The 23,863-nt window shown below is 38.4% G+C and overlaps 1 protein-coding gene across 3 annotated transcripts in view; it reads right to left on the reverse strand.

The window, feature by feature from the left end:
- The window catches only part of STAU2 (staufen double-stranded RNA binding protein 2), a 148,672-nt gene that overhangs the window by 111,526 nt on the left and 13,283 nt on the right, over positions 1-23,863 (reverse strand). For all 3 annotated transcript variants that reach the window (XM_009995574.1, XM_009995572.1, XM_009995573.1), the window contains exons 5-6: positions 4,427-4,586; positions 139-246 (exon numbers count right to left, since the gene is read on the reverse strand). In XM_009995574.1, the coding sequence (XP_009993876.1) occupies positions 139-246; positions 4,427-4,586 (268 nt within the window). The remainder of the gene's footprint in view (positions 1-138; positions 247-4,426; positions 4,587-23,863) is intronic.

Genomic DNA, 23,863 nt, shown 5'->3' on the forward strand with positions numbered 1-23,863 from the left:
ACTTTGACACACTACCAAATCTTTTTTATTTATAATTTTAATTAATTTAAATGTCATCTTCATAATGTGTTGGTATTTTTAATTGTGTGGCACATTTTTAATACTGTCTTAGCAAACAGATAAATATTTAACATATACCTCAAAACTGACAGGTATATTGCGCTTCAAGGCAATTTCAAACACTACGCTGATCTCAGACTTGTTCGCATCTTTATCTTCTTCTGATTCTTTTCCTGGTTCTCCATTCTGAAAATGAAGAATACATAATCATATTACAATTTTTAGCAGATAAAAAGACACAATATTCTTCTCTCCCAACTTCTTGAAGACTTTCGAGTTGTCCTGTCTTGCTGTAAATCAGTGTTTGTCCATCCAACTCAGCACCCCATTATCTGACACTCACTGACTGTGAAGCCATATATAATGCACTTAATGCTTCATAATAAAGAAACATATACACATTAATTTATAAATTAATGATAGATGACAAAACAACCTCCATAGACAGTAGTCTTATTAATGATACGGAAAATAATAATCATCTGAATACACATTTCTTGTGTCAAACATGAGGATCCAACAGATCCTTTGGCCTGTTTCTCAGTCTCTGTGTGGGTACCCCTGGCAAGCAAGGAAGAAGTCCAGAAGACTGTACTTCTCTCAAGAAATTCAGTGAATCACCCCCACACTTAGAGTGGGTCACCAGGTTACAGGTGTCCTCAGCAGGTCCAGCTGGTTAATGGCCCCTCCATCAACTTCCCTCTGGGAGTTATGACCAGTGTGAAAAGGTAGTGACAGAGAACAGCTTGCTCAACACAGAACATTATTTATTTATCCATAGGAACCTAACAAACAGAGAGGCTAAGAGGTAAAACAACAAAAGGCACAAGCAAACATTATCCTGCCTAAAATACAGCTTTGCTTTACACTTCAAGTAAGGCTTACTTTCTTCAGACAACCACCAGCAAGGGAATTAGTCAAAGAGTTATCACCTTCTACAACTGCTGCCTTTTAGTGTTTGTCCCCCTAGGCCACATCTTCCTTAGTTCTCAGAGGTTTCACATTCAGCTACTTTCAAACTGCAAAGCTCTGAATGTTTCAAACTGGGATCTCTCAACAGCCATGTAACCTTGGCCAGGCTCCTAATTTTTTATTAGTGGAGGTAAACATCAAAGAAACTTAGGCTGAATTAGGTGGATTCCTGCAGAGTCCCCATGTTAGATAACAAAGTCTGATCTAAATCTTCAGCCACCAGCATAGCTACAAAATTCAGATAACAAAATAACATTAAAACCACATTAGGTTTTTCACATTAACAATAAAATTTAGCAATCTCTTATCTACCATTTGTTAACTCTTAATACATTAATCCTTAAGAAAATGCAGGACCAAAAATCCAGCAGTCAGTTACAGCATGCAGACATGGGGCACTTTTTGTCTTATTAAATGGCTGTAAAATTTTGACTCTGAAAAAGCAATTTATGTCCCTGATATTGATCTGGAACTAAATACAAAACAGAAATGTATAAACGTCCTAGAACCTGCTGAAAAAAAAATATTAAAAAATTGTGCAGTGCAAAGCAGTAACAAGGATAGTTTGAATAAAATTAGGTAGGAAATTATGTAGCTTGTTTCATATAATGAATTGTAAAATACCACTGAAATCAAGAATGTAGGTCATTATTTACAGGACAGGCAAAGCATGATTAGGTTCACTGAGAAACTGAACAGAATTAAAAGGACAATATTTAAAAGTAAAAATATATTTTGGAGATTCAAAAAATATAAAACAAAGAGTGGGGTACTACTATTCTGTATGAAACTTCAATTGAGTAGAATACTGAGTAAGATTTTCACTAAGTTTATGTTTATAAAGGTCACAGATAACCTGAAAAGCTGGCAAAAAAAGCCACAATGATGAACTGCTTATTAGAAAAATCAACCTTACACTGAGACACTGTGGAAACAATCTGTTCTATAAAAAGATTCTAAATTACTTAATCATAATCTGTAAATGCATATAGGGGAAATATTTTTGATACTTGCTTGTTCCACTTTGCAGAGGTAAGAAAATATCTATTAGCTAGAAAGTGCAGCTAAGTGAATTTAGAAGAAACACCTTGCAAATTATATTTGAAATGGGGAATACCAATCAGTGCTATAATTTACATAAATTAATATGAAGCCCACTGGACTGTCACCAAACCTTTAAGTCAAGAATGTTTAGGTTTTCTAGCTATACTCTAACTTAACCAGATATATAGTCTAATGCAGAAATTACTGTTTAAAATTTCATTATTAATACAAACACGTTAGTCCAGAAAAACCCCAGTTGTCCCTTCTGCCCTTACAACTTAATTCCTTGCATTTTTTTCCACCAAACACAGCTGAGACCCTAACTGTGAGTGAAGAATAGGGAGGATCAGAGACTTTGAGGCTTAGACTTTAGTACAGGGCAGAAAAGTTTCAAGTCCTAGTCATATGATTTCCCTAAGGAAGATAAAATATGTTCAGGAGTGTCTCAAGTACTTTGAATTTAAATTTGATCCTCATTCCACAGCTGACACTTTAATTGTAAAGCCTTTCTTAGCCTCACATCTGAGACAGCAGAGGTGCTCTGGCAGACACACAATAGCTCTTTGATGAAAGCAGGTTCACATTCACCTGTAACCCTGCCTTGTTTGCTCACTGCTTCTTGTTTCTGCCCACCTTATGCTCTCCAACATGTTTGTGCAATGAAGTATTAAGGCAATGCTCTTCAGTGGTTTAATATGGATAAAGATTTTATCCTTAATGGTTTGGTCTTTTTTTTTTTTTTTTAAAGGGTATCTCAAAACAAAAGAATATACAGAAGCCTGTATTAGCAAACACAGTTATGAAAGCAAAAAGATAAACCCATGTATTTACTGTGAAATATCCATGGATCCCATTCCAGTGAAGTCCACTGAATTCTACCCTTGGGATGCAGGGCTAGATTGGTACTGGTAGGTCTGTCTCTGCTCCCCTCTCTGCTCTCCTTGGAAGCACAGTGGCAGTGATTGGGGAAGAAAGAAGCTCAATCTAGTCATTTAATTGAGGCCAGCCGGACTCTAATGTGTACTGGCTGTGAGCCATGCATGATGTTTGAGGAATGATAAATCAACCACTTCCAAGGCTGACCCAGGCAGGTCACTTCTGCTGAAGGAAGCAGAGTTTTACTGAGCTGGACCATGTCCCATGCTGAGGGCAAATCCCACCACTGTGCAGCAGCCCCGTGTGTACTTCAAATGCCAGCAGCAGCAATTAAATATGCAATTTTAAAAAACTAAGAATACACTGAGCCAAAAGTACATTTCAATAATATGAGATTCCCATGCAGGTTTGTGCTAAGAATTCGGAATTAACAATGAGAAAGAGAACAGGGATTCCTCCTAAGACTTTACATATTCTATCTTAATAGTTCTCCTGTTTAAAAAAATAAATAAATCAATATTAATTATATTAATATAATAAAAGGATATTACTTTGAAGATAATTTCCAGAAAAATAATATAGCAAAAAACCCCGAGGGTGAGTCAAATCTCTTTGGATCCAAAGACAGATGTAGATGCAAGATCAGGCAGAAAATACTAAGATTATTTTTTTTAATACTCAAAATTACTTCCATTCTTAAAAAGCAGCTCAAAACTACCACACAAGACACTGAAGGTGCTATTAGCTAAGTTTTGCACTGTGCACAGGAGCTCAACAGATGTCATCAGAATGAGTGCACAAAATTAAAAGACTCTCTCCTTGTGCAATTACTTTGGATTATTTGATTGGGCAATTTTATTACATTTGTCCTTCCCATTTGCAAAGATTACTGTGACAATAATTTTTCTGTTTGTTTTTTTTTTTTAAATATTACATACTTTCTCATTTTTAAGCAGCAATATATACCACTTAGAAATACAGCAGTGAGAAAGCTAGCTGTTTTCAAAGGTACTAGGTGGGTAAAAGCCTAAAACCACCAGAGAGCTGATCAGTAGTTGTCAGTGAGTTGTGTCGGGTTATAAGGTACATTTGGGACAAGTTATCTCAACTGTAAAGATCACATCACACACGATTAATAATCCATTCTCCATGAAGACACTGATTAAATGGACATTATCTCCACCTTGACTATAATCTCAACTATTTTATTTTGATGTTATGTTTTACTTAATCTCAGGTGACAATCTCATCTTTAAAATGCCTACTAGTTTTTGCTATTTAAGTCCAGTTTCATGTTAGCTGTGCCGTTATGAAGAGAGAACACTAATAACTTGTCAGTATTACTTCTCTAATTATTGAGCCTAAAATGAAAAAAAAAAAAATCACTAAAATTAAACATTGAAAAACTGGCAATTAGATTGCTTTATTTGGTATCGTAACATGAATATTAGGAACAGTTTTCTGAAACACAGACCTGAGGTATTTTTTCTGGAATAGGCTCATTCTGAAGAGCTTGAAGGGCCTTCATTGCAGCATTATGTCTGGCAGCTTGACGAGTCTTTCCTTCACCAAAAAACTCACTGTTGCCAACAGTTAACTGGACATAGAAAATTTTAGGCACTGGGCAGTGATACCTGGAAAGAAGTAATGAAAAAAACCCAAGAGTACAAGTTAGTGATTTTTAACCATCAATTTTATGTAACATAAAGCAGTAGATAGGGATAAAACACTATCTTTCCTCAGAGTGTAAGACACTCAGCTCGTGCTGTTCCTCAGCACGGCTATCAGTAACTCAGACACCAGCTCCTACGAGCAAACCAGCTCATCACCCATATTTGCAGGGCTCTGCAACCAGCATGACTATAGTTCAGCCCAACAGCCCAGCCCTGCTCTTCTTGGTTTGAGTCTTGAGGTTAAACTTACTAAGAACTGAAAGCTCCAGTAGAAGCCATGCCTGGATGAAAAACCCTGTCCCATGGGAAAGTGGCACAGAAGAAGGACCGCAACTGGCTGGCATAGCACGGCTCTTAGGGACAACATAAAGTCAGACAGAAGAGAGTGAGGGACCTGGATAATGTACTTCTTGCCACTTTTTAAAGCTCGTATATCGAAATTTTTGTAGAGGATAAGAAGTTCTCTCTCAAAGCATAACAGAGGGTAGGAAGAAGCTCTTCTTCAACTCTACAAGAACCAAGTATTTTCTGGGCACTGAAAGAAAAGCAGCAATCACCACCACATTGTTTAGTCTTTTTTTTTCCCTCCTACAGAAAACTTTCCAAATAAAATGGCAGGGTTTGTTTTCTGAGTATGTCTGAAAGACTCTGAAAGAAGGATAAAACAAAAACCTTAACATTTTCCTATGAACCAGCACAGCTATTATTCTTCAAAGAAAGCAGCGTCTTTATTCATATCATCAACTCCACATCTCTATTTTCAGTAATAAAAATAGCTAACCCATACCATACTCACTATCCTGAAACCTGTCTCTCACTAGCAGCCAATGAAGAAAGAGACGTAACCCCATTCTTGGGTTTGGGAGGACCTGTCACAGCGCTGTGATAACTAAATGTAAGAACTTGTCCACATAATTAGTTTATATAGAAAATATGTATTCCCACACACATGCTGTCTGAGTCAGAACAAGGAATTCAGTACAGATAACTAATTCTAGTCACTGTTAAAATTATAATATTTTAAGAGAACATTTCCAAAAAGTCCTCTAATCATATTATATATAGGTAACGGAATTCACTTCATACACTTCACTCAATGGTCTAGTCAGCCTATGCTCCTTCCTCAAACAAAAACTTTTCTAACACATTGGAGATTTAGTCCTAGGAAGAAGAGATATCTATCAGAAATGGTTTCTCATGACAAATAACTTGTACACAACCTAGGGCATTCCCAGCATTCCAAAAGCATGGCCAAAAGCTAGGTCCATTGCAACAAAATTAAAATCACTCAAACCCACAACAAAGTACTACATTTTCTTTCGTTCTCTTTAAAGGATCCTTATTAAAGAGTGCTCTCTCAATTTTCCTATGTTGACACGGATGGTCAATTTTCTTTCTGACTTTTCATTAATAATTGTAACCAATTTGTTTCAACTATAAAACAAAATAAAACTTTCAGATAGCACAACATTTCAAACCCAAACAAATGTGAATAGTCACTCCAGTCTCAGTGTCCCCGAACTTTGTGCCTAATTCTAAAAGGATGTTTATATGGAAAGAGCAAAACCATAACACTGGCTCCAACAAGCCTCTGGCTATAGGGCCTTAGAGGGGTGAGCTAAGTTGCTGTTACAACATGCAAAATTGGGTATTTGCTTTGCTTTCCTGTTTATGGTTTAACACAGTTATAGGGAATTATTAAGGCCTGCAAATGTATTTGCTTATGTTAACATTTTCATAAAATTCTAGAATAACACAGGTTGGGAAGGCTCCTGGAGGTTATCTGGTCCAATGCAGGACCTAAATGCTCTTCCTTATTTGTGGTTGGGACCCTTTCAGCCCTGTTGGTTTTTTTTTATTTTAGGGTCTCTCTCTTCAACACCACCCTGAAGTCTTTGCCTACTACCTTGATCCATTACTGCCTCACTTGGTTGTAGGTGAACTCTACTCTCCATCACAATAAAGCTCTCTCAACCACTTTGGCCAACTTGTTGATAAAGATGCTTGTCCCACTCAGTCTGGTGGACCCTGTCTCTTCCAAGCATTGATCTTTAAAGAGGGTGCCACAGATGTAAAAATCAAATCTCTGTAGTCATGCTTGTTATGCTCTGTGTGTCCCCTTACGGTACCTTTGGTGTCCACAATGAGGAGCAGCAGAAGGTAATAATCTGAGAAACAGACAATCCTTGGCAGTCTATCCAAAGTGTCCCAATCCGAGCCCTCAGTGAGAACCAAACTTCTCTACACAGCAGGCCAGGTTCACAAATGGTGGTGTCCATCAGCTGCAATAGGAAGCTGCTCAATATTACCACTTTTTGCTTCCTTCTGGTGCTCATGCAGGGCTCAGACTTGTCTGGATTGGATGTTTCGAGAGCTCCCAGGCCCTCCTCATCTGATGCCATGGCACTGAAATTGTAGTTGCAGATCTGCAGCTGCAGAAGCCTTCCTTCCTGGTGTCAAAAATTACAAGCTTCCAGCCTCTGCCATCACCGGACTCCCCATTTCCCAGCCCAATAAGCATTGACTCTCCCTGCTCCTCCTTTGGTATGGTTGGGTATTCAGGCAGGATCTTGGAGAAGATCCAACTGATGTCTTACTCATCAGCTCTAGTGATGTCAGCACAGTTCGCTGCAACTTCCTGCATCTCCTTTACTTGGCAAAACAGATCCTCTGACAGTGCACTGGCCCTCTGATCCTGCAGACAAGACCACTGTTTCCTTGTCCCAGCCACAGCTCTGCAGCTAGATCTGACAGCTGCTCCAGACAGTGCTAGGAACTGTACCATGTGGCACTTCCCCTCTGCTGCTGAGCAGACACACACTGTCCTCAGCAGAGTTTTTGGTTCTCTTCTGCTTGAATTGCTGTGCAAACTCCTGCATCTGCAGGCTGCCTCTGGGAGCAGCACTCCAAGCCCTGCACTTACATGTGCTTCTCCCTAGTACCTGTGGAAAGGTACTTGACCCTCTAATCAGGAGACAGCTGGAAGGAAAGCTCAGTGCAGCTTTTGATGAGGAGTAGCTGGCAGAACTTGTTGGCAGCTGCTAGATGTTGCTAGAAGCCACAGCCTCTTGCAGCTAACCTTTTTCTGCAGCAGCAGGCACCCTCAAATTCCTCAAAGAGTTCCCAGGAATCCTCCCACCATCCCAAAAGAAGTTATCGGCAGATCTAGAACTAGAGCCTGGAAACTGCTGCATCTGTTGGCTGCACCCATTAGCAGCAGCTTAGCAGAAGATAAGCTCTGTCTCACAAAGGCATTTGGCACCTTGATAGCACACCCCTACCTCATTACTTCACAATCATCTTAAAAGAAAAAGAAATGTGGTAGTGCTCTAAGCAACTACCTAGATTTAGGGAATATACAAATTCTGTCACAAGTTCCTGTAGTTCCTGTTTCTAGTTGAGTTACTAGACCTACCTTTCTCTCCATTACATGCAAAGGAGGAACGCATGTGAACATTAATCCACTTCATAAGCCCAGATTCCACAACAGAACCTCTATTTTTCCTCCCCCCTCTCCACCTTTTATTTTAAAGAGTGTTTAGGGAGCTATTTATATGATAATATGGAAAAATGATATTCAGCCTGTGGCTCTGGAGCCTCATGCAGATATTTGGCATGGGCAGAATGATTAGACTTTTACATGGTTTTGATTAAACTTTTCTTGCTCAGCTTGGCCTCAAGCAGAGTTAACACAGCACTGATAATACGAACATTGCCAGCAAAGTGCAAAGAAGCACCAGAAATCCTTAGAAAATTGACAAAAACTGGGAGGCTATTGGCTTCTCTACAACACGGAGTGTATAAAATAGAAACAACACATCCTCCTCTGTTTGGTGGTGAGGACAGAGACTATATTAACAAAAGCCTTAAAAGTAATAGTAATATTACAGTTCGGAAGTACAGCGCAACAACTAAACTGAGTTTTAATACAGAGTGATTCTGTGTCCTGAAGCTGAACACTCATCTAAGGAACAACCCCATGCAAAGTTTAGATATCTAATCTGCCACTGATTATTAACAAACCTTCCCAACAGATTGCATTTAAGTTACTAAAAAGGACCAAAAATATTAACAATCTTGGGAATCACAGAATATGCTGGGTTGGAAGGGACCCATCAGGATCATTGAGTCCAACTCCTCTCCCATGTACCTGATAGCACCACCCAAACAATTCTTGAACTCAGGCAGGCGGCTTGGTGCTGTCACCACTTCCCTGAGGAACTTGTTCCAATGCTCAACCATCCTCTGGGTGAAAAACCTTTTTCTGACATCTAACCTAAACCTTCTCTGATTCAGCTTCCTATTTATATAATATTTATATAAAATTTGCTGATATTATGTAATAACATATCAGCACAATATTTTCCATCACAGGAACACCTACACATCCTATGCTCCTCAGCCCTCTCTCAACTCTGTTCAACCACAGAACTGAAACCGTCAGGATTTCCAACAGCAACGCTTCACATACAGACTCATTAGGGTTCTGAAAGTTTTAAAGCTACCTACATTTAAAGAATATCCCTGCATTCTAAATGGCAACTACAAAGACTAAGATTTTCCTTTAGAGAAAATTCTTATGCAAAAAAAGATTCTCAGGTGATACTGGCACAGTCCTCAGAATATAAGCTGATGGACACAGAAATACGACATCAGATTATAAAACCAGAAGACAAAGAAAGGGCATGAGAAATGCTATACTCAATTGGAAGGAAAAAATAAAATGTGATAAAGGATAATATTTTATAAACCAGGCACATACAACCTATTAAAACAAGTTAATTTTCATCTGGCCCTTCTGGACATTTGAGATTCTTAAGAAGATCCTTCCAACAAGAGGACTGGAAAGCAAGTTCTCTTTATTCCCTCTAAGTTTCGTAGCATCAGAATTCTAATTTTTTGGCTAGTGCCATTGGTATCACATTAGAATAGTCAACCTGAAAAAGGATATTTGCACTATGACTTTGACCTTGAATGTCAAGTTTCAGCAATGAGCAAATATTTACAACTAATTATAAACCCCTAAAAATAGGGGTTCATAACAGAAATGCTGACAGACCTGAACTAAGTTGGTGTGAGAGGGCGCCACTATAATTAAATAAATCACCAAGGTCTGTTGACAATTAGAAAACTCATTTTGGTTTGCCACAGAGACAAACAAAAATTCTGTTCATTATAATTTTACTGGAATATGATGTCATAACATGTAAGCATACTGAAACAATCTGCTGCTTTTCTAGCCAAAATATTAATTACATACTAAGGAGCCCTTGGGGCCTCTTCCTTTTGGCCATCAAATCCACACACACAAAGACAAATAAAGTATTAGTACATACACTATGTGTTCACACTGCATTTCCTGCATTTCTCTGGATTCCTCAATGGCTAAATGTTTCTGATAAATATTACTACTTTTTTCTTAGAGAGTGAAAAAAAACAAAACAAGTGCAAGCTGCAGCTCACAGAAACCAGGAAGTTTATTTAGATTTAGCCTCCTCTTCACTGTTAAAAACTCCAGTGAAGTTTTGTCTAAATTCTAATGGCCAATGCATTCTTCACCTTTGTAAAAATAAACTGAAGTATTTCCCCACTACACAAGTGTTACAGGAAGTATTACCCTATTCCCATTTCATAATGCAAAGTTAAAGAGGATCAGGGACCATTTTAACCAAGATGAGGGCCACTAAAATATCAGGTACAACATGGTACGGGAAAGTAATTCTTCAGATGCCAGCTCTGTGCCGAAAGGGTCATTCTCCACACTTTTTCCCTCTGGTTCCTTTTCCGTATCAACTCAATCAAGCTGGCAGCCCTGCTGAAATTGCTTAACCAGGAAAATGCTGTGAGTTTTGTGAGTGGAGGGATAGACAGTCACAGAACATGCCGGGGAGTAGGAAACAGCATTTGCTGTGAACAACTTTTTCTCTGGAACATCGGAAATTTCTCTAGGAGAGCAGGTTGCTCAGTGCAGCTGTTCCCTGGCCATGCCCTACTTTCCTAAGCAGCCCATTAGCCACGTGCATTTCTTACAGATGTGAGTTCTATGTTTTCAAGAAGGAAACATGCAGTATAGCCACTTTTGTCTTCATATAGTCCACCTTATGGTTCTTTCAGCAGGTCCACAATCAGACCTGGGAACAAAGAGGCTCTGTTTTCCAAGTACCCTTTTAGGAACAACAGTCCATTATCTTTGAGGTTTGCTGTTCTTTTCTAGATTACCTTCAAGCCCTTCAAAAACTTTGATAGTGTAAAGAGAGCAAGATGAGGTACTATGTATCAGTTTTAGCCACTGACATCCCGTATTAGATGGAAAGATATATTTCCAAACTTTCTATTCAGCTGATTTATTTATATTGCCTATTACTGTTTCTACCTTTCTAATGCTGACCTCCTCTCAGCTATGTAGACAAGATTTTTTAAAAAAAGAAAATCATGTATCCTTTTCCTAGCTTAAAGGCTAGGCTTTAAAGCCTTAATGGTTTTAAACTATAATCCAAAACTTTAAAACATTAAAATTAATTTAATTAATTCGGAATGATTAAATAATTTTTCTCAATATAATACTTGCTAGGATCAGTTTCTGAAACCAAGTTTGATCTAGTTGCAGAAACACCTTAAACTATAGAATTGTAAAGAATAACCATGTGATGGAAACATGAACAGAAAGAGATTCAAAAGCATATGTTAATTTTTTTTTAAAATAATGAGAAAATACAGGAAAGGTGCTTCCCATTTTAAGTTGATACCCATTAATTTCCCAGCATTCAGCATGGCTGTACATTTTTATTTTACGTCAATACTATCCTTTAACTTCTACAGCTCTTTTACTTTTTTGTTATCATAGAATCATAGAATCTTAGGGGCTGGAAGGGACCTCGAGAGATCATCTAGTCCAACCCCCCTGCCAGAGCAGGGTCACCTAGAGTACATCACACAGGAACTCATCCAGGTGGGTTTTGAATGTCTCCAGTGAGGGAGACTCCACAACCTCCCTGGGCAGTCTGTTCCAGTGCTCTGTCACTCTCACAGTAAAAAAATTTTTTCGGATATTCACCTTGAACTTCCTATGCTCCAATTTACACCCATTACCCCTTGTCCTATCACTGGTCATCACCAAGAAAAGCCTAACTCCGTCCCCCTGACACTCACCCCTTACATATTTGTAAACATTGATGAGGTCACCCCTCAGTCTCCTTTTCTCCAAGCTAAAGAGACCCAGCTCCCTCAGCCTTTCCTCATAAGGGAGATGTTCCACTCCCTTAATCATCTTCGTAGCTCTGCGAAGATGTTTACCCATATGAGCTTTCCGACTTTCACTTAGCCTTTGTTTTGAAAGGGAACACATCAAGGCATTTTAGAAGTCTTCCATATAAAAGGCCACCCACTACCTTGATAATCCTTCATAGCCCTTCCCTGTACTCACTCCAGTTCTTTATTATGAGTCAAGAATGGTAGACAAGGCTAGCAGTGTTCTGTATAATAGCAGTATTAATCTCTTATCTTGCTCAACACATCTTCAAAATCACATTTGCCTTGCCTCTGCTTCAAGCACATCAGTTGTTCTCAGTTTATACTTTAATTAATTAGTAATACTAGGTAACACTCCTCTTCTGTGATTTCCAACTGAATAACCCTCAGATGACAACAGAATTCGTACTACTAGTGCCAGTGGTCTTAATCTTACATTATATACTGGAAAGTCTAGTCTCATCCCATTTCTAATGTGTCAGTCCTCACAATCATCCAACTCTTCCTGCATATTTTCATCTTCTTGTGTAGTGATGATGCCTTCTGCATCCAATGAAAACATATTCCTCTTTTTCATGCAAACAACTTTAACAAAAATCTTTTAAAAGGTTGATTCTAAAATTGAAAGAACTGCACTTAATAATCTTTCTCCAAGTTCAATTATCAATACGGTTGATTATTTTTCTTCTCCTTTCCCACCCTGCATTTCTTATACAAATCCCCATCTCCTTCAATTTAACAAAAACAGTATCCTTATATAATGCTACAAAATGCTTAACTGAATCCCACAAATCTAAGATTTACTTTACTATCTTTACCTAAAAAAGGAGTTAACGCATGACGTGCAAGGTTAACACGTTAGTCAGAAACAACCTACCTTTAGTATACAGTTACTTTCTGTTGAGTTTTTACTTGTTTACTTCCATGTCTTTATTCTTTCTTTTAAACTTTGTGCTGATTCTGAATATTTCATTAAGTTAATTACTATTGCCTTTTTTTTTCTTCTTCTTCTTTTTCTGGCCTAGAGACTATGCAGTTCCTTCAAGCAGTATGACTAACTTAATTAAAATAATTGACTCATGTTTTCACAATCACAATATCGAAAAATTCATGAGTAAATACAAAAGGGAGGGGGATTCAGTTTAACATAACTTATCTACTGTGGAATCTTCCTAGGAGAATTTGTGATAACAAGACAATAATATTGCCACATCACTGTATCTGTGAATTCCAAGTTGCTCAATACAGACATTGCCAGAAATAAATACGTCAATATTTACTCTCTGCACTACTTCATTTACTATTTGCAATAAATACGTACATCCACAAGTAAAAAACAGTTGTTCATCAAAAGTAACTAGAAGAAACGAACAGAAAGCTACAGAAAACAGAAGTTAAATACTTTAACAGTCACAGATTAAGCTAACAAGTAAAACAGCAAACGTATTGAGCCAGTTATGTAAGACTAGCTATAGAGAGATACTTCCATGCACAGTAAGTTCAGATCTCTGCTTACACTTGCATTGCTCTCTCTTCTTCAGTCTGAAGTCTAAAAGACTATAAGAAGCACTTTTGAAAGTGCCAGAAGAGTTTCAAAATCAGCCTGAATACCTTTAAAAAAGGAAAATCTAGTGCAAGAGATTGGAGAGGGGAAGAAAAAAAAAAAAAAGAAAAAAAAAAAAAGAAGAAAAAGGAAGAAAACTAGGGGAAAAACTGTCATGAGATTAACCTTCCAAAGTGCTGTACCTTGGAGACTAATGCAGAAAAAGGAAGCAGAAAAACAACAATCAAAATCAAGAAGAGAGCATAGAACAAAATGTTATGTGCCTCTGAAGAAGTATTTTTATCTATCAGCTGAACAGCTAAGTAATGAAAATGGTCAGCACAACTTCAACTTACTCTTGACTGCAAAAATAGCATAAGTAATATAAGAACATGACAAGAATACTGCTGCCAGAGTTTAAGGCATTGGAAAATGTCAAGTGGACAATGCTGAAATGCAGATGGGGGCTGCAGAGGGGAAGGGGGTGGAAAAGATAAATACAAGGAAAAAGAAAATGTTATTTTCCATGACATAAAAACAAGTACAATAAGAATAAAAGGGAAAACATAATGAAGTTGTGATGTACACTGTATACTTAGAGGTTAAAGCAGACATTCAGAAGACAAACATCTCAAACTCTTATCTACTTCAGCTCATAAAATTTCCCATGAACTGTATTACCCACTAATCTTTACAAGCATGCAGAGCGGTTACTGAGAATGCCGTCCAAATACCCATTACAGTAAAAGAACATAAACAATGTTGCATATCTGACTACAATTTCATTTTCTTTCTACATAATAAACTCATGTAAAAAAAAATAAAATCATGTAACTTGCCAGCCTAGAGACTAAGCAAATGAGAGAATGAAGTACTGCGCTCATTTAATGTTATCATATATTTATATTGGTAATACAATGCTAATAAAAATGTTACTAAGAAAATAATCTCTGGCCTAGGACTTCATAGGAATTAATTAACCTAAAAGTTCACAGAGGAAGAAGACCCAAGAAGCTCATAGAGGAATTCTGACCATCCAAATTCACTTCAATTGAATAAATAGTGTATATTGGCCTATACTGGGCTGACTGAAAGTAAGAAAAAACTGTAAAACCACAATTAATTCTGGCTTAATGAGTCACCTCTCAGCTGATGAGTGCAGTTAATTTAGAATAAACACTCTTCTACCTTGCTAGTTATCATCTCGGCACCCTATGAAGAAGTACTATCATGGCCAGCTACAGCTTCTGTCCAGAAATCTTCCAATGTCTGCCACCAGATTTGCAAAAAAATCAAATGTGAGCTACAGAGAGCCTGGTCAATTGGAGAAAGAGGGCATTTTATGTTACCTTCCACTGATCCTATGAGGATGCTGAAAACAATGTGGAATGTCTTACGATGAAAGCTTTATCCACTCTTGGGAGGGGAAAGGAAGTGGTCTGTTAATCAATCATACAAGTTTGGAAGGGGCAAAAAGATCAGAAAGCAAAAGGATAAGTGGTGAAGTCATTCAGTGTTTTGACTCATACATACTTAAAAGCATGAAAAGAGCACACTTCCTAGTGAAGCTTATTCATGAATAGCAGATGCAATACTCTTTGAATTTTCCAACTTTACACCAGTGACTGACAAATTAAAAAAAAAAATTCATTGTTAATAAAAATGGCTAAGTTGTGCAACGAGGGTGCAGTAGTAGTGGTCACACACATGATCAAGCCTTAAGCAGGAAGTTTCTCCAAAAAAAAGAGTGTCAAAGTCTTTACTGAAGTCTAGGTAGAAAACATGGAATCGTAGAATGGTTTGGGTTGGAAGGGACCTTAATAACCATCTAGTTCAAATGCCCATGCATGGGACACCTCCCACTAGATCAAGTTGCTCAGAGCCCCATCCAACCTGGCCTTGAACACTTCCACAGATGGGGCAGCCACACCTTCCCTGGGCAACCTTTTCCAGTGTCTCACCACCCTCACAGTGAAGAATTTCTTCCTAACGTGAAGACTAAATCTATGGTTTAATGCTGGGGCAGTAATTCAAAGACAATTAAATCAATTGGTTCTACCCTGGCTCAAACCAGGACATAGGGCTCCTTTCTTCTCCTCATCCCTGTCTTCCAGCTCAAGAGGCTGTGTACCCTGAGAACAACTGCTCTTAATAAGAGCAAAAGTAACTCAGCCTTTTCCTCAATTCTTGATCACCATTTCCCCCTTCATTAAATAAAGGATAGAGTTTGTCCTTAGCCCTCCTTTTGTTGCTAATATATTTGTAGAAACATTTCTTGTTACCCTTGAGAGCTGCAGCCAGATTAATTTCAAGATGGGCTTTGGCCCTCCTAATTTTCTCCCTGCATAACCTCATGACATCTTCGTAGTCTTCCTGAGTGGCCTGCCCCTTCTTCCAAAGGCCATAAACTTTTCTCCTGAGCTTCAGCTAAGCTCTCTGTTGAGCTAGGTCAGCCTTCTTCCCTGCTGGATCATCTTTTGGTACATGGGGACAGCTTGCTCCTGCACCTTTAGGATTTCTTTCTTAAAGAGTGTCCAGCCTTCCTGGACTCCTTTGTGCTTCAGGACTGCCTTCCAAGGGACTCTGTCAGTTTCCTAAAGAGGCCAAAGTCTGCCTGTCAGAAGTTTCAGGTGGCAGTTCTGCTGACCCAGCCCCCTTCCTTACTTCTCCCAAAAATTAAAAACTCTGTCATTTAATGATTGCTGTGCCCAAGATGGCCTCCAACCACCGCATCACTCACAAGTCCTTCTCTGTTTGCAAGCAACAAAATCCAGCAGGGTGCTTTCCCTAGTTGGTTTACTCACCAGCTGTGTCAGGAAGTTATCTTCCACACACTCCAGGAACCTCCTAAACTGTTTCCTTTCTGCTGTATTGTATTTCCAGCAGACATCTGGTAAGCTGAAGTCCCGCACGAGAACAAGGGCTAGCGATTGTGTGACTTCTCTCAGCTGCTTATAGAATGTTTCATCTGACTCTTCATCCTGGTTGGGTGGTCTATGACAGAGTACCACCATTTCATTTGCCTTGTTAGCCTTCCCCCTGATTCTTACTTGTAAACATTCAACCCTATAATCACTATCATAAAGCTCTACACATTCAAAACATTTCCTAACACACACAACTACCCCACAGGCTCTCCTTCCTTGTCTATCCCTTCTGAAGGGTTTAATCTCCCTCTGTTGATCACATGTATCCAAAATGATCATTATGACCTTTCACTTAGTAAAAAAGATCATGATAGAAACTACCTTTACTGAACTGTAGTGACAGGATGAGGAGTAACAGTTTCAAACTGAAAGAGAGTAGACTGAGATAAGCAGGAAAATAATTAGGAAATATTAGGAAATATTAGGAAAATAATCTTTACTGTGAAGGTGGTGAGGCACTGGAACAGGTTGACCAGGGAAGTCGTGGATGCCCCATCCCTGAAAGTGTTCCAAGGGCAGGCTAGATGTTCGGAAGCCTTGTCTGGTGGGAGGTGTCCCACCCATGGAAGGCGGTTGGAACTAGATGAACTTTAACGTCCTTTCCAACCCAAACCATTCTATGATTCTTTGATTCTATGATTATTTTAAACTAAACTAAGGATCAGCTGCTGATGTCTACATCCTTAATTCCCATTTCTGTTTCACTGACACTAATGTCAGACTTGAATCTAAATCAGTAAGGTAATTAGACTTCACTTTTTTTTTTTTTTTGTTACGGAAAAGAGCCTCAAAGTTTTGGTTTTTTTACAGATATTATTTCTGTTTTGATCACAACATGGATTCAGCCCCATTTCAGTAAAACAAATCATCCAGACAAATCTTGGTGCCAAAGTACCGATTGCTGTGAATGCATCTATCCTTTAGGTGACAAAACCCCCCCCCACAATAACAAACAACTTAAACTGGCATTCCTCTTTTAAAAAATCCTAAAAAGACAAGTAGATCTTTAGAATACTCTAGAAATTAGCATTTCAGAAGAGCTGTTAATTATTTTAAACAGCTACCTAAATCCCCATTGTAGAAAAGACCTGAAGAGAAACTATTAACACAGTGGTTTCCGGTGAGTTGTTCTGTGTTAATATTCCATATATTCTATCATAAAAGAATCCTGAAAACCTTTCTTGAGAAAATTTAATAATTCCTCCATCTGCAGCAGAACTTTCAGTTCAAAAGGGACAAAGACCTTAGACTAGGAGAAAGTACAATTCCAGTCACATCTTACTGTGTTATAATCTGTTAAAAATTAGCCACTAAAGTTCTTTCTGCTTGCTTCCCTCAGGAAAATTATGACAGCCTCTCAAACTAACGTCTAAACTGTATCAGCAGTTCACTTATGTCATTACCAAAAAAAGCAAGCAGAGAATGCGTTTACTCATAACCAATGTTCAGGTTCTGGACACAGCAGAAAGGTCATAACAAGAAGGGAGACTAAGTAGTCTTGGTTCTTTTGAACCTAGTATCTCACAGGAAAAAAGACAAAGGTGAAAAAGCTAACTGTGGGGGAAAAGAAACACACCCAAAATGTTCCAGCTCCTCAAAGAGATGCTAAATCTGTGCTTATTTTTACATGCACCAACAATATTAGTTTTCTGTCTGTAACTTGAAATGAAAGCTGCCTTAAAACAATTAGGTCTAGAAAAAGGAATGAGGGACACCTGGTGGGTTGCAAAGCCAACAGACCGGACAGACACACAAAGTGCTGGGGCAGGCAGGCTGTTGGCTCTAAAGATCTTTGAATCAGAAGGTTTACAGGAACTCTCCCAAGTGGAAAAGCAACATTAACAAATAGACATTAGGCAACCAAAGATTACAAGGATCTGTATTTCAACTCTTTATACTTTTCAGACAAAGTGAGAGCAAAAAAAAGTCGTGAAACTTGGAAATGCAGATGTGGGGCCAGATGTACCTTCTCCAGAGCAGAGAAAGATCCGAGGAAGCTGAAAACCCAAAGAAAAGCATCTACCAAAACCTTGTCCTAGAGTTGGAAGCTTCAGGAGAAATACCAAAAAGTGAGCCACAAAAGGACAGGGTAGTCCCCTTACAAGACAGAGTGAGAATACAAGTAGTTTGAGGAGCTCACTATATCCTGAAAGAAAATGGAAAAAAAACCCCATTAATTAGTAAGACAAGGTATTGGGACTCAGGAGCTCTTCTGTAAGTAGGACCAGGAGGTCACTGACAAAACTACATAATCTTGACTCAAGACAGTTCAGAAAAACTCCATGGTGCAAAATGTCATGACTTGCATACCATTTTTTTAGGCATGAAGAGTGATAAACCATCTAGATGCTCTGCAACTAAGGCTGAAAATACTTTAACGACACCAGGTAAATGCATTGATCTGGGGAATGAAGAGACACTATACTGGGGATACTACCTGTAGAGTTTGCTCCATATTCTGTTGGCCTGATTTTTAGTATACATAACATTATTTTAACAGCTCTCAATGTAATATTGTAAATATACTGACAAGTATATATTTTATTGATCCCTGATAAGTTAAATGCACCCATTAACACAGTGGATTGTAGTGATAGGATGCATTTGTCAGGATTACATGAACACCATGCCAGTACACATCAGTAACACCATTTTGTGAGCACTAAGAAACTTCACCGTAATAGGTGAGGAGACTACAGAAAAATCATTTTTGAACAGAATTTAATGGAGTCTGTAGATTCCACAGCAGGATCTGGACTTTCTGATCCCAGATACTTGTTAGGATTTTAAACACTGTAGAAATTAAACCTTAGCTGTCAAAAATTTTATAGCAGGAATAAATATCCTCTGTCATTTAAGGAATGTATCTATTTTTTTCAAGCCAAACATACTAATCACTATTGTCTAAACTGATAGCTACTGGCAATGGCAAAGCTCATCACCTGCAAGTGCTCCCTTGCCACTGCTCTTTTGGGAAAACTATCTTAAGACAAACAGATGTTTCTGCTGTTTTAAACCAACAGGAAATGGACTGACTTTCTCCCTTTTCCTTTCCTAGAAACAAATACTACCAAAGAAAAATCCTAGCACAGCTGTACTCAACACTTTCCTTTTAAGAGTATGTCCATGTGGGAGGCAGGCAATGAATGGGAACAAACAGGCCAGGGGAAGTTAAAATGTAGTGTGCAGAAGATGAACACAAAGAATTCGTTTAAAAGTGAGTGGATTACAACACTGTATTTTTGATACACTAGCAGGGTAGTAACAGTGTGATGTACAAGACTGCGTGAAGATACGATCTGAATCCTGTCTCAACTAGAAATGTACAAAACTTAAGCAATTATTGGCTGGCAATCTCAATCCCTTCCAAGTGAACAGACGTTTGAATAATCAGAAAGCTTCACTAGCATGAACAGACTGCAGGTTTGGTGGCCGAATTGCAGCCTTACCTTTAACAAAATGTCTTTAGGTCAAGACTGAGAAATGAAATAATACGGTGAAATGCAGAATTCTTCCTGTCTCTGTGTGGATAAACCAAATGCTCGGTTTTCACTGCTGACAGACTGGCACCTTTTACTCACACTAGATTTACATAAAGAAAGGGAAATGCCATTGAAGTTATTTCATTACAGCCTCAATCACTGCAGAAGAAGAGAACTTGAAGAAAACAATGCGACAAAACATTAGAGTAAACCTGGTTTTAATTGATTTATGCTGGAATTACGACATTTTAAAGTCATGAAAAGCTTAAGAACAGAAAAGGGCAACTTTTGAAAGAGTGCTTCTGCTTTGAAATTCTTGCACCAAAACACAAATTCATGCTGCCACCTAACGGTCTAAATCAGCCGTTTCCAGCTGAACAATTAAATAGCTAATCTGAAACATCACTTGCATTACCCTTGGGACTATTCTTTATTTTTCTAAATTTTAACTCTCTGAAATCAGTATCTGTTGTTCAGAATGAAATTACAATGTATTTAAGGAGATACAACCTATTCTAACCAAACTCTTGACTTCTATTTCCAAGTAGTTTTTAGTATTTCTTCCAAAAGGGTTTTTGTCCATTTATCCAAAAGGTTGGGAGGAGAGTAAGGGAGGCAGAAACGAGTTTTTGCAAAGTCAGTCAGTAGTCATCTCTATAAGTACACCTCTTAGCCTATAAAAAGCAAATCTTAAGGACAAAACTTTGCAACACTGACTAGAAATGCAGGCAAGGCACCTTGGACTCCTTCTAGCCTTTTCAGAGGAAGGATGCTGCATCCCAGGGCTGAAGTCTGAAGTAGATAACTGTAGCAAGTTAAAAGTCCCAGTGCTGCCCCACACTGCTCCTCACCAAGGGGGTTATTCTCCTGTGACTAACTCAGCTAAATTCAACAGGCTTCAGAACTGAAGGTCAACTTCACCTGGGGAGTGAAGGCACTGGTGTCCACAGTATAGCAGCCTCCTACAGCAAAATACTACTTTTTTCAATTCAAAAGCATTTCAGTACTTGCATACCTGCCTCTCCTTAGAACTGTTGCTACCGTACCCAGATATGTCCCTAAAAAGTTTGTTCTTCTGATACTTTTCTCTCCCTCTTCTCTCTGGGGAGAGATTTTTTTTTAACTTATTCCAGCCTTTCCACTACAATAGCCAGATGACTTCCACTACAGCACTCATAAAATTATTACAAGCAATATTTCTCAGAGTAGGATTCAGCTCTAGATTCAGATACCTACATTTAGGTATTTAGTTAATGTGTAGAAACTAAGATGATATTATAGTGAAACTCTGGAGAGAGCCATATGAAATGCAGACATCCCAGTTTATGGTATTATAAACACCATTGTAATCCTAGTGCCTGCTCTGACTAGATCTTCTACTGATAAAACTGGGAGACTGTTACTAGTGCACAGGCAGAGACTATTTGAAAACTACCCAAGTTTGGATCTGAATCCCAGCAGCACTGTGAAGAGCAGCCTCTAGCTCCTTAAACACAACCCACACAGAACCATTTGAGAAGAAGTCTTAGATACCTAAGACATCCGAATGATGTGGCACAGGACTGATACATGACAAGCAGAAGTTTCTGAAAAACAGTTGGAGTCCCAGTCGATTATATGAAATGGTACGATGCCTGAACCCTGCCTTTAGAGGTTCCTTCAACTGCCTAAACATAGCTACATGAGGCTGTTTCAAATGCTCTAGGGTATCTTGTCAGGCCTTCAGCTGCCACTCTAGCAAAGGTCTCCTCTAGGTCTTCTGCCACATCCACTGGTCCTATGGGGATGTCTCAAACATGCTACAATTTTTAAGTGGCACTAGAGGCCTATGTTTAGACAACATAGTGTTTTCACATCTGCCACAGTACATAAGCTTGAAGAAAAAAAAATCTGCTTTGTGCACAGCTGTGCATAAAATCCTCCTCTGTTGCAGAAAGCCTCAGTTACTGAAATTCAGCAACAATATGCTAATAATGTGCCTAAAGTCATGAAAAGACTCCATGGAATAATCAGAACTTTACCTTTTCCAGGCTACTGGGTGAGCAAATCAATATTAGATCAAAGAATTTCAGACCCAGCAAGTCTTTATACTATCCACCAGACTATTTGTGCCTCAAATGGATGACAGTTTCCATCCAGAGAGAGTTCTCTTCATAGAAGACAAAGAAGGGTGTTCAGGTAGTACAGAAAGACTTCTAAAGGCCAGGAGAATTTCAGACGTCACTCTCCTGTAAATTAGGCAACTGGGTTGTATAATTGTAGGTGTACTTCTGGAGATAGCCTCAACAGATTTTACATTGTCTCCTTCACTGCAACCCACTCACTTCAAAATTTGGTTTCTACAGCTGCTCCTTTGGCTAGATTTTCCTTTTTTTCCCCCATAGGACTATGTAACTTCTGCAGAACAAATGAAGTTGGGTGAGGTTGTAGATTGAATTGCTAAGCAGTCATGTTAAGTAATACTAGCCTCAAATCTGTTCCCTTTGATGCACATATTTAATCTTTAACAGAGCATTCATAAAAGAAACTAATTTCATTTTATTCCATTCTTTCACCATACAGTCTTATTCATCTGATCTGACAGTTTTATAATTTATCAAATAATCACACAGCCTATTCTTTTCAATCATTAGATGGGAGAACTTGTTAGTCTACTACAAAGCTAGCAGTTGCAGATGTAGCTGGCCAAAGACCAATCCTCAAACTTCCCTTTACAATACCTCATATTTAAAATGCTGATTCAGTATTCAGGGCAGTGGTCCACAGGGCTGATATACATAATTTCAGGAGCAACTAAGCCCAAGTAGCTACTTGGTACCCATAAGGGGAGCTACCTACCCCGTATATACAAACTACATGGCCATGTAGCCATCTGCTTTGTAGCCAGGCAGCCTGGCTGGCTCCAGAAGAGGCAAGAAAATGCTGCTTCTCCATTTCTCTGAATTTGGTCTTGAAACAGCACTATAAAAAAACACTTACTAGCATCAAAGAATTATGTGCTTAGGGCTGTGAAGAAAAAGAAAAGGAGGATGGTTCGTGCACTTTCCCCCATGCACTTAAGGAAAAGGTGATAAGTCTTCTAATTAGTCCACAGTATACTATATGTAAGAAAGAAGAAGCAACCATAAACAAAATTATCTTGAAGGGTCAATGCAGCAGAAATTGTCAAAGCGCACAGAAGCTGCAGTTTATCCCAGGGATACTACCACGTTGCGTGACATACTTATAGAACTATCACATCATCCAAATTCCTCAAAACCAAGAAACTGCTTTAATTACTTTTTTCCCATTCTTTAGCTTGTCATTGTTTTGTGCTTTCTTTGTTCCTATACTTCACAAGTGTTTTTAATTTTGAAAGCTTTTTTTAATAAAGGTTTTTCAAGTTTTCTAGATGAGACACATTTTGAGGAGTTTTATTTAATAAGCAAATAACTTCTGAACTTCTCCCAAAAAACAAGGGTTGAGTTTTGTGATCTCTTTGACCCTACTTCCCATACTAAAACATCAATAGCTGCTCTTTAGCTTCTAGTAGTTTTATTTTTTTGGCTGAAAACACTTAGTTTGGGCAAGTCTGTAAGATACAATTTCTGTTTTGTTACTCACAGACATCCTATAATGGAAAATACTGAAGGACAATTAAACTTCAGGAATGACTCTCTTCAATTCTAATTGAAGAAAAAATAACCTATAATAAAACAAATCAGCATTTGATGGTAAGCTGGATGACCCTGTAGTCAGAACATACATCTTCTTTTATTGTTTAATTACTCTAATTTGAACAACCATGTTTTTAATTTTTTTACATGGTTTAAGCCAACTACATGCTTAGGGATGGAAGGGAGTACACATTCTAGCATTAGCTACAGGAATGAGTAGTATGCATATGTTTCATCCTCAGCTCTGTCAGTATTTCTCAAACCTGACCCAGTGTTTCAAGGCTTGGCCTCTTCTGAGCAGTGCACAAGTTGCGCCAAATGGTGTGTTGACAAATGTGCAACCTAAATCAGTTAGCAAAAAGTCCCTGAGAGCATCACTACT

Source organism: Chaetura pelagica, unplaced genomic scaffold (genome assembly GCF_000747805.2).
Source record: "Chaetura pelagica isolate M959 unplaced genomic scaffold, ChaPel_1.0 scaffold83, whole genome shotgun sequence".
Lineage (NCBI taxonomy): Eukaryota > Metazoa > Chordata > Aves > Apodiformes > Apodidae > Chaetura > Chaetura pelagica.